The sequence below is a fragment of the Nannospalax galili genome, unplaced genomic scaffold (assembly GCF_000622305.1).
Source record: "Nannospalax galili isolate Female #2095 unplaced genomic scaffold, S.galili_v1.0 scaffold879, whole genome shotgun sequence".
Taxonomy (NCBI): domain Eukaryota; kingdom Metazoa; phylum Chordata; class Mammalia; order Rodentia; family Spalacidae; genus Nannospalax; species Nannospalax galili.
This window is the reverse complement of record NW_008346261.1, coordinates 3,817,597-3,833,910: the sequence shown is the minus strand read 5'-3', so window position 1 is coordinate 3,833,910 and position 16,314 is coordinate 3,817,597. Positions and strand designations below refer to the sequence as shown.

The window sequence follows — 16,314 nt, the reverse complement described above, 5'->3', positions numbered from 1 at the left end:
AGGAAAAGATTGTACTGAGTAAAGGAAAACTGTATACAACATGGGTTCTACAAAAAGTGTCACCAATCATCTTATGTACGAGAGCGAGATCTGCTATGACGGGGAGAATAGCGTGGTGATCCTCTGCTTCTCCTTGGGGAGTAACTGCGACTCCTGCTGTTGCTTCTGCTACGGCTTCTGCTACGACTACGGCTTCGAGATCGAGATCTTCCATAACTTGGACTTCTGGGCCCATCAACTTTAACCCGGATGTAGGCAGTTTCTCCCTATTGGATAGACAGAACTTTCCATTGAAAGATCTAAGCTTTTACCTGTCTTCAGTCATGCTGAATGAATACAAAGTAAGACAGACCAGGTTATCTGGTAATTTACTTGGACACTCTTGCCTGTATCCTTACCTTCAAATTCCACTGTTAAGACCACTGTATCCAATTCTGGCCAAAGAAAAAAATAAGTGTATAACCTACCTCATGAGATCTAAACTTAGTGTTATCCAGTTTTCGAACTGCATACGTCATATCTTCTTTCCGTACAAACTCCACGACACCAGTGCCATCTCGGTAAACATCAGCATAACATACATCACCTGCTTCACGCATGTGATCCTTTAAATCCTGCCAGCTTCCACTTGGAGGCAGTCCTGAAAAAGTGATCGTTTTCTTCCCTTAATAATGATTATCCTGTTTCACAGCAAACTTATAATGTACATTTGAACAAAGATTGTTTTAAAATGCTTAAGGAGTGTACTTAAGTGCTTCCAGGTAAAGAGCTGGTAAGAGTCTGAGATCCAGAGTCCAAACTTATTTGTAAAGGATCTTCATATTCTAGTACCGCAACCTAATTTGGGTAAATCACCACCACAGTAATCTTTATTACTAAATTCACCCAAAGTCTCAAGTAACTTAAGACCTAGCATAAAAAACGTGTAACCGTCAAAACAACAGGCCATGCAGGGAGACCGGTAACCGCACGCGCAGTCCACTCACCAGAGACAACCACTCTGTTTTCCGACCGCCGGGATGGCGGGCCATAGCGGCCTCGGGGAGCTCCGCCACCTCCACCCCCTCCGCCGCCTCGGCCGGTACCGCGGCCGCTTCGAGGAAACTCCACGCGCAGGCGGTATCCGTCGTAATCATAGCCGTCTCGACCGTACACCGCGTCTTCCGCGTCTCTGCGTGATCACAGAAGGCGAGCGGGATGAGGACGCGGCCCTCAGCTCCAGGCCGAACGCCGCACATGCGCACCCTCGGCGCAGGAGCCCACGCGCGCGGCATAATAGGCGCGGCCCCTCCCCCACCCGGAGACACGCCGTGCCGGCTCCCGACCACCACGCCAGCCCTCTACGCCTCAGTTTCCCCACTCCGGGACTGCGCATGGGCTCGGGGGTGGGGGTGGCGTTCGAGGCATGCAGCCGGCGACAGCACACCGACTCGGCTTCCAGACTCGGCTCCTGCAGGGGCGACAGCGCCTCGCTCCCAGCCTCCAAGCCCCTCCTTCCCCATTATGTTAAGGCCTGGGCGCCTTCCCCAACTACTCCAGCCTAGCTCCGCAAGGCCGCCAGCCCCACGCTGCCTCACCGCGGGTCCTCGAACTCAACGAAGGCGAAGGGCGGTCCCCCGCGGCGGTTCTTCAGGTCGATGTCGCGGATGGCTCCGTATTTGTAAAATACGTCCTCAATGTCCTTGGTTCGGATGTCTGGAGGTAGGTTCCCCACGTAGATGCGGCAGTCGTTGTTCCCCGCCGGGCCACGAATCACACCACCTCCCGACATGGCGGCGACGGAAAGCGCGAACGCGAGAAGAGACCTTCCCACCAAGCCTGGCGTACGGCAGAGCGAGACCGCAGCGGCACCACGTCTCCCGCGGCCCGTCCAAAATGGCGCCTTTATCAGCTCGGCGCACTGATATGGGGGGGCGGGAGGGAGGAAGGGAAGCGGGAGGAAGCGGCTATTCCGTCTCAGTGCGCACGCGCGGCAGCGTAAGGGGTGCTGAGACGTACGCGCGCGCATGCGACGTCACCCTCCGCACGGAGGGGAAAAAGTCCCTCGCGCCCGCGGCTCGTGCGGCGATTGGCCCCAGAGCTGCCAGCCGTGCGGTACACATCAGGGATGCTCTTAACAGGTGTCGGTAATCACCGCTGCGCCGGGACAGCCGGTTTCCTCAGGAGGAAGTCCTTTTCGAAAGCAACTCGGCGCTCTGAAAAGACCAGTGAAACGAAGCCTACAACCTCGTCCCACCATGCTCTGCGGCGCTAACGGCCTTTGGCGGGAAAGGCACAGCGGGCGGAGCCAGGCGGGAGGCGGGGCTATTTCTCGGGAAACCTGGGCTGGTTCTGACCATCCGGTCTCCCTGCTGCAGGTGATTGCTTAAGATGCTGGGCGTAGCTGTCTGCTGCTGCTTCTTAGTGCATGAACGAGTGCCTAGAAGAACCGAGTTTAGGATTCTTCACTCCACCAAGTACTAGTCCACCTTCGGCTCGGAACTCTGGTTAGAAGTCGTTGGCTTATCAGTCATTTGTGGCACCGGTCTACCAGAGGGTGTCTGTCCCCTGGTATGGCCTTCAAGCCCACTCTGCACCTCTGGTCGATCGGTTGGTTCTCCGTGCGCCCTCTTGGGTGAAAGGCTCGGCCAGGGCTCGCAGAATTAATAGTGCCTGCGGTTTCCAGGAACAGAAAGGAAAGTGACAAAATAGAAGCCAGCCGGGTGCGGTGCACGCCTTTAATCTCAACACAGGAGGCAGAGGCTGGCGGATCTAGGTGTAGGAGTATAGTCCCTCCCTGTGTGTAAAGCGCACCCGTGTCGAACAGTGCCCACCGAGGTCAGGAGAGGGCGTCGGATCCTCTGGAACTGGAGTTACGGGTGGTGGTTTCACCACCACGTGGATATTAGGACTCGAACCCGGGTCCTCTGCAAAAGCAGCTAGTGCTTTAAACAGCTGAGCCATCTCTCCAGCCCATGTTAAAAAAAAAAAAAAGAAAGAAAAAAAGCTAGGCGTGGTATTACACGCCTTTAGTCCCAGATCTCCTTTAGTCCCAAATCTCAGGAGGCAGAGGCTGGGGGATCTCTGAGTTCAAGGCCAGCCTGGTCTACAAGTGATTTCCAGGCCAGCTGGGGTTACAGGGAGACCGTGTCTTAAAGAGGCACACAAAAAAATTACTGTAACTACTGGAGACCACAGTTACTGTCCAAGACTTGGATCAGGCTTCTTTGCTAGCCAAGGGAGATAACTTGCAGAAATGGAGGATCAGGAATTTAAGGTCATAGGTCATCCTTGATTATAGTTTAAGACTAGGCTAGACTGTATGAAGCCTATCTCAAACCAAAAAAAAAAAAAAGAGTGATGGCAGGCATGGGTCTGGGAAATTCTCTATATTTCTACAATCAGCAAAATTGTTACTTAGCACCATTCCTCAGAAGGTGATGTAAGGGGTCGTGGTTGAGTAAATTGCCCTGAAATGAAGCTTTCCCAATCTGGATTTAAAAAAAAAACATTTATTATGCTAATATTCACTGCACTTCCTAGGGATAAAGCTGTTATTTTTACTACTAACAGATACAAAATTCTGAATACTTGTGTAGAAGTTAACTTTCACTTGTTTTAGTAATACATATTTTCAGAAAATGAAAGAAACAGTATATATCTTTTTCTTTAGTTTCTATGTGTCTCATCCTCCCTAGTACAGTTATGTTGAGGGCACTTTTCTCCTGTAACTTCTTTATATCATCAGTAAATTCTCCACTAAAATGAAAATTATTGACTACAGACTGTTCTTTGAGAAAGGTAGGACAGTAAGTGGGTGGAATCCTGTTACCATGGAAACTTCATGTTGCTGTCAGTGGATAGCCAATGGCTACAAGGATTGTTCTTCATTTATATAAGAAACAGCCACTTTTAAAGTCTAACTAAGATATCTAATAATTTAGTCTTGGTAATTTTATTCTAGGAATGGCCTCCTTCAGTCTTTGATTCTATTTTGTTTTCTTTCTAATTGCCCGATTTTGTTGTCCCATTATTGATAACAATAGACTATGATTTTGCCAAAAGACAGTTCCTAAAATTATGTATTACAAAGAGGTACATTTTCAGTATGTATTCATATTACTATTCCAGCTCTTTTCCTCCCTTTTTGGTGTTTCTAAAAGTCAAAAGCAGTTTATGTTGAAGACTTCCTCTTTGAAGTAACAAGCTCTTTTAAGGTATTTAATTAAAAATACTGCCCAGGGACTGAAGAGATGGCTCAGGGGTTAAAAGCACTGGCTGCTCTTCCAGAGGACTGGGCTTTGTCCAGTTCCCAGCACCCACATGGCAGCTAACAACCATAAGTAATTCCAGTTCCAGGGGATCCAATGCCTTCTTCTGACCTCTGTGGGCTCTGTACAATATGGGTTCACTTACGTACATGCAGGCAATGCACAGACACATAAAATTAATTAAATATTTAAAAAATACAGTACATGGCTGGGCATGGTGGCGTATGCCTTTGATCCCAGCACTTGGGAGGCAGAGGCAGGTGGATCTCTGTGAGTTCGATGCCAGCCTGGTCTACACAGTGAGTTCCAGGCCAGCTGGGGCTACAGGGAGACCCTGTCTCAAAAAGACCCCCCCCAAAAATATATATGTACATATATAATATATAGAGTACATAGTTTTTGCCAAAAATGCTATTTTTTCAGTTTTTTAAAATGTTTTAAAATTTTTGATGAGTCCAGCTTTTTTTGAGTTAATTTATTTTTTCCATCTTTTTACTTTTTAACTTACATCTGTATATTACTTATTTATGTATTTTTGAGATGGGGGCATCTCACTGTTTCCCCAGCTGTCATAGAAGTGATGGCCTGAAGCAGTATTCCTGCTTCAACCCACCCAGCTTCAATTTGTTTGTTTTCAAGACAAGGGCTCCCTGTAGCCCCAGCTGGTCTGGAACTCACTAGGCCTCGATCTTGCAGAGATCTGACTGTCTCTACTTCCCAAGTGCTTGGAGTAAAGGCGTGTGCCACCATACCTGGCTCTGCAATTTATTCTTAAAGTAGGAGTTCAAATAAATGTTAAATGTTTGTATTACTGCCAGTAGTAGTAGTGGTGGTGGTGGTGGTGGTAGTAGTAGTAGTATATGTTCATTTGCTGCCAAATTAATTTTGATAAAAATAAATACTTGAAGTTATAAAAGTATGACGCCCCCCCTTTCATTTTATATTTTGTTTAAATACTTAGTTTTACAATGCTGGAGATTGAACCTAGGGCCTTGTACATGACAGGCAAGTGCTGTACCACTAAACTGCGTGTGCCTCTATTCCTCTTCTTATTTTAGTTTTTTATTAGCATACATTAATTATATACAGTTTGGGTTTCATTGACATCTTCATGCATACATACAATGTATTTGATCAGATTCACCTCCCCATTTCCTTCTCTTGTTCCCTCCCATTCCTGCTGATCCCCCTTCTCTTCTCAACTAGTCTTCCTTCTACTTTCTTGTCTTTTAAAAAATAAGTATTTTTATTTTATGTCTCTCAGTGTATTGCCCGCATGTGTGTAAGTGCACCCGGTTGTTAGCCACCCTGTGGATGCTTGGAACTGAACCTAGGTCCTCTGCAAGAACAGTCAGTGTTCATAACTGCTGAGCTATCCTCCAGCCCTCTTGTCTTTTTAAAATAGTTTTATTTATTTAATTTTGGTGACCCCCGATGAGTTTCATTAGGCTTGCTTAGAAGAGCAAAAACACCTTACCAGTGGCTGCTCCGCTGAAAAAAACATGTTTCTTCCCGGCAATCATTAACTGCCTGTAAATCCTCAGAGAAGGTGGGGCCTTGTGAGTTCAAGAGTGCAACAGTGGGGGCTGGAGAGATGGCTCAGCAGTTAAGAGCACTAGCTTCTCTTGAAGAAGACCTGGGTTCGGTTCCCAGTTGCCTACATGGTGGTAAACATCTGTCTATAACTCCAGTTCTAGGGGATCCGAAACCCTCTTCTGACCTCTATGGACACTGCATGACACGGGCACACTTAACATACATTTAGGCAATATACTCATATACAAATAAAAATAACAAATTAATAAAATAAAATCCAAATATTTAGTTGTATCATGTCCTACCTCTCTTGTAGATGTCCTTGTCATGGGAAATAATGCTGTTACTTGTTGTAAACATAACATGCTTTTTCCTTAAATTTATTTTATTTTTATTTTTTATTTTTTTGTCTTTTTGAGACAGGGTCTCCTTGTAGACCCAGCTGTCCTGGAACTCACTATGTAGACCATGCTGTCCTCGAATTCACAAAGATCCGCCTGCCCCTGCCTCTCAAGTGCTGGGATCAAAGGTGTGCACCACCACGCCCAACTATTTATTTTATTTTTATGTGTATGAGTGTTTTGCCTGTATGTATATAAGTGCACCCATGCATGCAGTGCCTGAGGAGACCAGGAGAGGATGGCAGATCCTCTGGAATTGGAGTTATAGATGGTTATTAGTCACCCTGTGGGTGCTGGGAATCAAACCTGGGTCCTCTGCAACAGCAGCCAGTACTCTTAAGCACTGAGCCATCTCTCCAGCCTCATAACATGCTTTTCAATTGATCTATGTTTATATGTGCTTTACCATTCTCTGTTGCAGGTTAATAAGGCACAGAGCTGTGACTATACAGCTGTTCCTGCCTATCCAAAACTGGAAGTGTTGCTCTGCTCTTGTTGGTAGCATTTTTTTTTATAGTCTACTTTATTAAATTTTTTTTCTTTTTGAGACAGGGTCTCTGTAGCTGGCCTGCAACTTGCTATGTAAGCCAGACTGGCCTCAGTTTCACAGAGATCCACCTGCCTTAGCCTCCCGAGTGCCGGAATTAAAGGTGTGCACCACTATGCCCAGCCAACATTTTTTTAACTTTTACAAAAACATTGAGAATTTCATACATGCACATAAGGTGTTTTGATCAAATCCATGCCCACTCCCTCCCCTCCAACATTCCCCATCTGAAGAGGTAACCCTAAAAATTTTTAAGGATTAGGTACAAGCTCCCAAATACTTTTGACATTTTTGGCCTTTGGAACAGAGTATGTTACTAACAGACCCAAGGACGATTTGACTTTTAGGCCAGAAACTGGCTACATTTCTTTGGGGTCTTTTTACCCTAACTGCCTAGCCAATTCCTATCTCCTATTCTTATTATGCCATCTTTTGAAGGGGTTACCCAAATTGCCAATAGGGAATAGGGACGCAGACTGCTCTGGCTTCTTCCATTATGAACAGGGATGCAGGGTGAGGCAATTGGGGTACCCCTTCAGTGGGTCTATCTAAAAGACTCCCAAGTTGCATAACTCTTGTCTCTAAGGGGAAAAGAAAGTCCATGAATAGGAGATGTGAAGGAGAAGTAAAGGCAAGCGTAATTAGCATTATAAGTTCTAGACAGGGAACTAGAAAAAAATCAGAACAGGGCAATTTTCAAATGTTCATATGAGTCCATTGGAGTTTCTTGACAAGGGCTTCCAAAAGCATCCCTCTATTGGGTTCTTCCTCATTTTTCTTTTGTGTTCCAAGGCTGGACTAGTTGGCTGGGAAGAGTGGCTGGATACTCAGGTGAGGGTCCAGTGACCCTGCTTGGCATTCCTTTAATGAATGAGCATAACCGTCAACAAGCCCAATTGTGAGTATGTTTAGCCAACATTTTCTTTTATGTGTATGAGTGTTGTGCCTACATATGTGTAAGTGCACCCATGCCATACAATGCCTGTGGAGGACAGAGGAAGGCCTGGATCCCTTGGAACTGGAGTTATGGACAGTTATGAGCCACCATGTGGGTGCTGGGAACCAAACCCAGGTCCGCTGCAAGAGCAGCCAGTCCTCTTAACTGCTGAACACTTCTCCAGCCACCCAGCCAACATTTTAAAGTACAGGTATCTATAAATCTATAACCATTCTCTTGTATTAAGATAACATTCCACCAAATAGCACATAATAGTTATTAAATGTGTTAATGTATGCAATTTGTGGTTTGTTTGTTTGTCTTTTTGAGACAGGGTCTCCCTGTAGCCCCAGCTGGCCTGGAACTCACTGTGTAGACTCAAAAAGATCTGCCTGCCTCTGCCTCCCAAGTTCTGGGATTAAAGGCGTGCACCACCATGCCCTGTTTAATGTATGCAGTTTGTATGCTGTATGCAAAATGTATTCGTTTGCAGGTGAAATTGCCAAAATTTCTAGGTGTTTTTTTGAGAGTCTGGGATCATTTGCTTTCAGGCAAGATGGCAGTGGCTGTAGGAGCTGCTTGATGTGTACACCTGGGAAGTTTACAGCTCACACTCATTCAACACAGCTCATTCAGTACAGCTCACACTCATTCAACCAGTCTGTCTTTGTTTAGAGCTCATCTGCTTTCACATGGCCCAAAGCTACTCTGCCTCATTAGCTACAGTTCCCTCTCAGTTCATTTCTGCTTTTTGTAGAGTGTTGAGTCCAGACTCCGGGTGAGAAAAGTTCTTTTCCTTGGCTCTGAACCTCTCATTTCCTGTCTTGGGATCACCATCATGTAGTGTGGTTGACAGAAAACATTCACTTTTTAAGGATTTTCCTTTCTTCTGTTTTCCACCTGAAATATAACTCTCTCTGTCCACAGCAGAATGTTTTCGTCAAGTCATAATGGCCAACATTGATAAATTTTTCTGGTCTGCATGGTTCACTGCTAATACCACATGTAGATGTTATTTGTATATAATCAGAGTTGAACTTTGCCTGCCATACATGGTCCAGGTGCAGTTTCCTGAGGTTAGAGGTGAAGAACAAGTCTTTTTATAAAAAAAATTACTATTTTATGCGTATGAGTGTATTGACTGCATGTATGTAAGTGCACCCATGTTGTACAATGCCCAAGGAGGTCAGAAGAGGGTGTTGGATCCCCTGGAACTGGTGCTCTGGACAGTTGTTAGCCACCATGTGGGTGGGAACTGAACCCCTGGATCTTCTGCAAGAGCACCTAGTGCTCTTAACCACTGAGCTATCTCTTCAACACCAAGAATAAGTCTTTAAAGATTTTTTTTATTTATTTTATATGTATGAGTGTTTTGCCTGCATGTATGTAAGTGCACCATGTGTATGTAATGCCCGCAGAGGCCAGAAAAGGGTTTTGGATCCCCTGAAACTGGGGTTTTTCACAGTTGTGAGCCACCATGTGGGTGCTGAGAACCGAACCTAGGTCCTCTACAAGAGCAGTCAGTGCTCCTAACAGCTGAGCCAAACTGCTCTCCAACCCCTGAAGAGTCAGTGGTTATGTGGTCTTCTGGATGTCAGGTTCTGATGTAGCTTAGAGAAAAATGTGCATATTTCCACATTATATGCATATCTTTTAATATATCATCACAAAAACATCTATACCAAGATAAATATTTGTATCTGTATATTCTCAATCTTCACAGTATCTCCACAGAAGCAAAGCATGTCTTTAACCCCAAACAGATTAGGAACCTAAGCAATGGACTCAGCTTTGCAATCTAAAATACCTACTTGCCAGGGCCATCAAGATAGTTTAGCAAGTAGCGGTACTTGCAGCCAAGCCTGACGACCTGAGTGCCATTCTCAGAACCCACTTGGTGGAAGGAGAAAAACAATTCTGACATTGTCATTTGGCCTTTGTACTCATGCTGTGGCATGTGTCATATACACATACATACACATACTCAACTTAAAAATTAAAGTATCTGCACGTAGGAACTTTTTCTTAATAGTTTCTTCAGGGACTTAGTGATTAAGAGCACTTGCTGCTCTTAGAGAGGGCCCAAGTTCAGTTCTCAGCACCCATATAGTGGCTTACAACAGTCTGTAACCCCAGTTCCAGGAGATCTGATGCCCTTTTCTGGCCTCCACAGGCTCTAGGCACACATCATATGCATACATATGTGCAGGGAAACACTCAAATATTAAATAAGTCTTTTTAAAAAAGTTTCTTGGGGGGCTTGGAGACATGGCTCAGCAGTTAAGAGCACTGACTGCTCTTGCAGAGGACCCGGGTTTGATTCCCAGCACCCATATGGTGGCTACGAACTGTTCTTAAGTCCAGTTCCAGGGGAATCCGAAGCCTTCTGACCTCTGAGGCATTGCATGACACCGGTGCACTCACATACATGCAGGTCATACACTCATACACATAAAATAAAAATAATAAAATATTAAGAAGTTTCCTGGGAGACAGGAGAGATGACTCACTGGTTAAGAACACTGGTTGCTCTTGCAGAGGACCCAGGTTCTGTTCTCAGCACTGCATGGTAGTTCCAGAGGATCTGACACTGTCTTCTGGCCTCCATGGGTATTGCAGACATACATGGTGCTCTTACATATATGCAGGCAAAACACTCATACATATAAAATAAAAATAATTTTTTAACCTTTAAAACTTTATATTTTTCTTCAAGACATGTCAGTGTTGTTTTAAATTTATGCAAAGAAAGAGCCCTTTAGGGCCCATGAGATGGGTCTGGGTAAAAGCATTTGCCGCTGGGCTTGGTTGCGCACGCCTTTAATCCCAGCACTTGGGAGGCAGAGGCAGGTGGATCTCTGTGAGTTTGAGGACAGCCTGGTCTACATAGCGAGTTCCAGGTCAGCTGGGGCTACAGGGAGACCCTGTCTCAAAAAGACACCCCCTCAAAAAAAAAGCACTTGCCAAGAAAGCTTGATGACCTGAGTTCAACACCTGGAGCTTATGTAAACGTGGAAGGAGAGAACCTGTTTTAGAAAGTTGTCCTCTGACCTCTACAGGAGCACCTTATTGACAGCCATGGACTGAAGAGACGTACTGCTTATATGTATCTTATCACTTGGTGGAAAAATGGACTTTGAACAAGAAGGATTTTAGTTCAAATTCTCTAAACCATTTTTCTAGCTCTGTGATCATGCACAACTCTTAACTATTTAAGCCCTTGTTTCTTCAGTAATAAATAATAGTACTTCTTGGGCTTTTATGAAGATAAACTGAAATAGTTTGTAAATCAATTAGTTATATGGCCTGTGGACATTCAGGCTCTGGAAACCTGTGCCTTTGATTTCCCAACATTTGTGGCTTAGATTTTGATGCACTTTACCTTCAAACTTGTGATCTTCTTGCTTCAGCCTGAGTGCTGGGATTATAGGTGTGTACCATTAACATGTGGCAAGTTTTGTCTAAATCTGTTTGTCTGTTTGCTTTGTTGAGACAGGATCTTTAATAGTCCAGGTTGGCCTTGAACTCCTAATTCTCCTGCCTTCACCTTCTAGTAGGTGGGCTGACAGGCCCGAGGCATTATACCCAGCCTTTGTCATAGCCAAATTTTTTTTCTTATTTTTCTAAAGAAGAGTTACAGGTAATCTAGACTGGCCTTGAACTTTCCATATAGCCGAGGATGACCTTGAACTTCTAGTGCTCCTCTACTCCCCAAGAGCTGAGATTATATGCATGTGCTAACATGACAGTGGTCATTGGGGTCTCAGAAAGGGGAAGGTGAGAGAAGTGAAGCATGGGATATTTTTAGAGTGATAAACTATTTTGAATGATATAGTGGTGAATACAGGACATCAAACATTTGTCAAAACATAGAACTTTACAGCAAAAGAGATTTGTAATGTATGTAGATGTTAAAGAAAGGAAGTTGGACTCTTGCATGAAATGCAAAATGCAATGAAAGATCTCAATGTAAAGAAGTCAATGTAAGCTGGGTGTGGTGGTATTCCCTTATAGCACTCAGGATGCTGAGCAGGAAGGACTGAGTTTAAGGCCAGCTTGGGCCACATAGCGAGACTCTGTCTTTAAAAAAAATCTCGAAGTATTGTAAGTATATGAGACAACCTGTCTGAGGAGGGCAGAGGAATAAGGGTCTGGCTTTGGATACATAAACACTACATTCTAGTTGATTTTTAATTGCTTTCCATAGGAATGCTGGTCAATTCTAAAATCACTATCCATGTGTATGGAAATGAAGAGTTAAACGAATAGCTGGTGGTGGGAGCTAGGTTCTTGTTGGAATGGAAGCTTACAAGAAAGAGTTATTCTGATAACTCGAGTGATAATGGAGTACAGTTGGAGACATCAGTATGAACTTATGCTTAGTTTAATTTAGGTATAGATGGATACAAACAGAAATGCACAGAGAATAAAGTACACACACAGAGACATCTCCTCTTTTATCAGCTGAAAGTGCCTTGAACCAAGACACCCAGTAGCAATGAACACACCTATCAAATCTTGCTTTCTAATAATATGGATCCAGTGCTCCTCAGAGAATTTGGCTGATTCTAGCATGGAGGCAGGAAATATGTAAGATGATCCTGGAATATTTTGTAGCATAATATATGAAATTACTAAAACAAATAACCAAGCAAAAACCTAGCTGGGTATAATTTACTTGGGGGATGAAGCAGGATTGGGAGTTCCAGGTCATCTTCAGCTACATAGTAAGTTCAAAGTCAGCCTGGGCTATGTGAGACCCTGTCCTAAAGAAACACAAAACATAACTCAGTTGGTAGAAGTTTTGCCTAGCATGCACAAAGCCCTGGATTCCATCCCCAGCACTACTTAAATGGGATGTGGTGTTGCATTCCTACAACCCTAGCACTTGAGAAACAGAGGTAAATGAATCAGCTACAAGAGAGTTTGAGGCCAGCTTGGGCTACCTGAGATCCTGTCTCAAAACAAAAACTAGAAAAACAAGGAAATAATCCAGCCCAACCTAAACCACTATTGAGGTAAGTCAAAGGGATATAGCAGCCAACTGATAATGGCTTCCAGTGGCCAAAGCTGGAACAATTAGAGCCTTAAAGAAGGAAGGAACAACAACAATGCAGTATTGACTTATAACCTAAGTAGAAAGTATTCCAATCCAAGGTCCATACTAATATAAAAAAATAAATACAGAACCAGGAGAGAATAGACAAATGTCGCATATAGAAGAACTCCAAATTATATGGAACAAACTCCTAACTCATTAAATTGGGCTAAGCATAGTGGCATCCCTCCAAAGAGTACAGAATAGAAATCATGGGGGGAAATAAGTGGAAAAAGATGCAAACATTTCCTCAAGGCAGATGATCAAGATTAATGTCAACAGTGATAAATCACTTTTGTGATGGAAATATATTTTGCTTCTGTGTCTTCCTCCCACAAACGCGTTACTCCAGAACAGACAAATCCTAATTGATAGCTAGTCTAAAGAATGCTTGGTCAGTGACCTTCGAAATGGCCAAAGCTGTAGAAACAAGAAAAGTCTGGAAAACAGTTGTAATGAAGAAGGGTCCAAGGAGACATGACAACGCAATGAACTATTTTGGAATGAGTTCCTGGAACAGAAAATGGTCATTAAGAGAAAATTGAGGAAGCCTGAGCAAAGTATTAACTTTATGACACATTATTAATACTGCATCATTGGTTCATTAGTTGTGACAAAGATGTCCTGCTAATGTGATAAGAAAAACAGTGTGGGGTTCATGGGAATTTTTTTTTTCTTTTGTGATAGTTCTATAAGTGAAAAACTTCTAAATTTTAAAAAATTATTTTTTAAAAAACAAGTTAACTATTGTTAGTTTGGGGGAAGGGCAATTGTTTTTGCTTTTGTTTTTGTTTGAGACAGGGTTTCTTGTAGCCCAGGCTGGCCTCCAACTTACTATGTAACTGAGGATGAACTTGACCTGGTCTTTCTGGCTCTATCTAGTTAGGAGTATCAGTACACCACTATATGTCATGTATAAGGCAATTATTAAGTCCAATAAAGCATAAATAGGTTCATGAAAAATCAAGTACTGGGCAGTGAGATGGGTGAGTGGGTAAAGGTGCTTGCACCAAGCCTGACAACCCGAGCTCTATCCCTGGAACCTACCTGGTTGAAGGAGAGAACTGACTCCGCAAAGTAGTCCTCTGATCTCTGTGCCTGTGCCATGGTACATAAGTACAAAGGAAATAAAAGTAGCAAGTTTAAAATGAAGTAAAATGAAAGTATACCGTGGGCTCATCTTTGAAGAATATTTCTAGTCATTAAAATATGAAACATGGCTCCAAGAAAAATTGTGATATAGCTATATTTGAAAATTGGTGGAGGCTGTATGTTAAACACTCACCTACCATGATAGGAACTCTCACATATTTGCAGTAGAACCAAAAAACAGCAGCATAGGGAAGTAATTGCTAGAACAACCAAAAGAATTGAAGCAGGGAACAGTGACTGATGTGTGTCTGTAATCTTACTGCTTTCTAAGCAGAGGCAAAGGGATCAGAAATTCAAGGTAAGGCTGAGCTATATATCAAGACCCTATCTAAAAAATCAAGGGTTGGGCCGGGCATGGATGCTCACACCTTTAATCCTAGCCCTTGGGAGGTAGAGGCAGGCTATTCTCTGTGAGTTTGAAGCCAGTCTGGTTTACATGAAGTTTCAAGTTGGGACTACAAAATATCAGACACATTGTTGAGGAAGAGGGCCCTCACCAGACACCAACCTGCTAGTACCCTGACCTAAGAGTCCAGCCTCCAGGACAGTGAGTAATAAATTTCTGTTGTTTATACATTATTCAGTTTCTTACTGTTTTTGGCAGCCCTAATGAACTAAGATAAATTGAGAATGATTTTATTTTCATATTTTCCTGCCTTAGCCTCCCAAGTACTGGGATTACAGGTATGCACTACTATGCCCAGCCAATTTTTTTTTATTTTGGCAAATTATATCTAACATAAAATTTACCATCTTAAAAAGTAAATGAACTTAATAAAATTTAATTAATTTAAAAATTAAACATTTCCATATTATTTTTCACATATTGATACTTACCTATTATAGCTTGAATTTTCTTTTTATTTTTTATTTTATGTGTATGAATGTACTGCCTGCATGTATGTAAGTGTACCTGTGTCATACAGTGCCCTCGGAAATCAGAAGAGAGCATCGGATTCCCTGGAACTGGAGTTACAGATGGTTGTTAGCCACTATGTAGGTGGTGAGACTCAAACCTGGGTGGCTCTGCAAGAATAGCCAATGCTCTTAACTGCTGAGCCGTCTTGAGAGCCCCTCATTTTTTCTTTTTGAGACAGGATCTTGTCTATCTGCCTGGCCTGGTACTCACTGTGTAGTTGAGGATGACCTTGAACTCCTGATCCTCCTGCCTTCACCTTCCAAGTGATAAATTTATAGGCATGTGCCACCACAGCCAGTTTGGGCAGTACCGAGGATCTAATCCAGGGCTTTGAGCACTCTACCAGCTGAGCTGCATCCCTAGCCCTTATCATTAAATTTTATTTTTTTGGCCCTCCCAATGGTCTACCTATATCCACTTCATTTACGGCTCAGTGGTGGTGTCATGATGACTGAGCCAGGAGAGCCTTCAGGGTTTTTTTTTGGTCTTTTTGAGACAGGGTCTCCCTGTAGCCCCACCTCTGGCCTGGAACTCACAGAGATCTGCCTGCCTCTACCTCTCTAGTGCTGGGATTAGTCCCAGCCTTTCAACTGTAAGTTACAGCACTGGTCATGAACTGAGCTTTTGTAAGTGGCACAACCTTAGAATACAGCTGAGCCAGGCCATGCTGTAATTGCAGAACCTAGAAACAGGAAAAAAGGAGGAGGGTATGGCATACTATGCCTGCTAGGACAGATATGACCACAAACAAGAGCCCCTGCCTCAAAACACTAAGATAAGAAACCACAAAAAAAACAGATAATGCCTTAAAAAAAACAATAAAAGGACCTAGTTCCTAGGAACTGGCAATTGTACTTTTACCGATAAGCCACTTACTTACTGGTCTCAAAACATACATGGGGTCAGGCAAATCACTTCACCCAGGCATCCAGAAAAGTAGGTATGTCACTTTAGGGGCAATCTTTACCCACCCAAAAATTCGTCTCACATTAGCATGAGGACTTGGCCATCACCCCAAATCATTTTTCTTACAAGTTTAAGGCATTTATCTTTAAATTTTAATAGATAATGTTTAATTTTGAGAAGAAAGTTTTGAAAACATGAATACAATTTAAATTTTTAAAAGCTGGGGGAGGGGGCTGGAAAGATGGCTCAGCAGTTAGCACTAACTGCTCTTGCAAAGGGCCTAGATTTGGTTCCCAGCACCCATATGGCACCTAGCAGCCTTCTGTAATATAGTTCAGGGGACCTATCACCCTCTCCTGGCCTCTGTGGATATTGCATGCATGTAGTGCACTTACATGCAGGCAAAACACTCATAATAAGTAAGCTAGGCATACTTCTAAAAAAAAATAATAATCCTGGCACTTGGGAGGCAGAAGCAGGTGGCTCTCTCTGAGTTTGAGGCCAATCTGGTCTGCATAGCAATTTCCAGACCAGCCAGAGCTACATAGGGAGACCCTGTCTCAAAAAA

General features: G+C 43.4%; 1 protein-coding gene and 1 non-coding gene across 2 annotated transcripts in view; both read right to left on the bottom strand.

Moving 5' to 3' along the window:
• Positions 1 to 1,917, bottom strand: part of Srsf1 (serine and arginine rich splicing factor 1) — a gene marked incomplete in the record, with an annotated part of 3,670 nt that extends 1,753 nt beyond the window's left edge. The window contains 4 exon segments of the mRNA XM_008842712.3: positions 1 to 266; positions 468 to 640; positions 987 to 1,171; positions 1,578 to 1,917. Of these exon segments, the coding sequence (XP_008840934.2) occupies positions 72 to 266; positions 468 to 640; positions 987 to 1,171; positions 1,578 to 1,771 (747 nt within the window).
• Positions 1,918 to 15,743: 13,826 nt separating this feature from the next.
• LOC115071965 lies at positions 15,744 to 15,885 on the bottom strand. Its single transcript, XR_003851034.1, has one exon. It is a non-coding gene; the product is annotated as a U12 minor spliceosomal RNA (small nuclear RNA).
• Between the last annotated feature and the right edge of the window lie 429 nt (positions 15,886 to 16,314).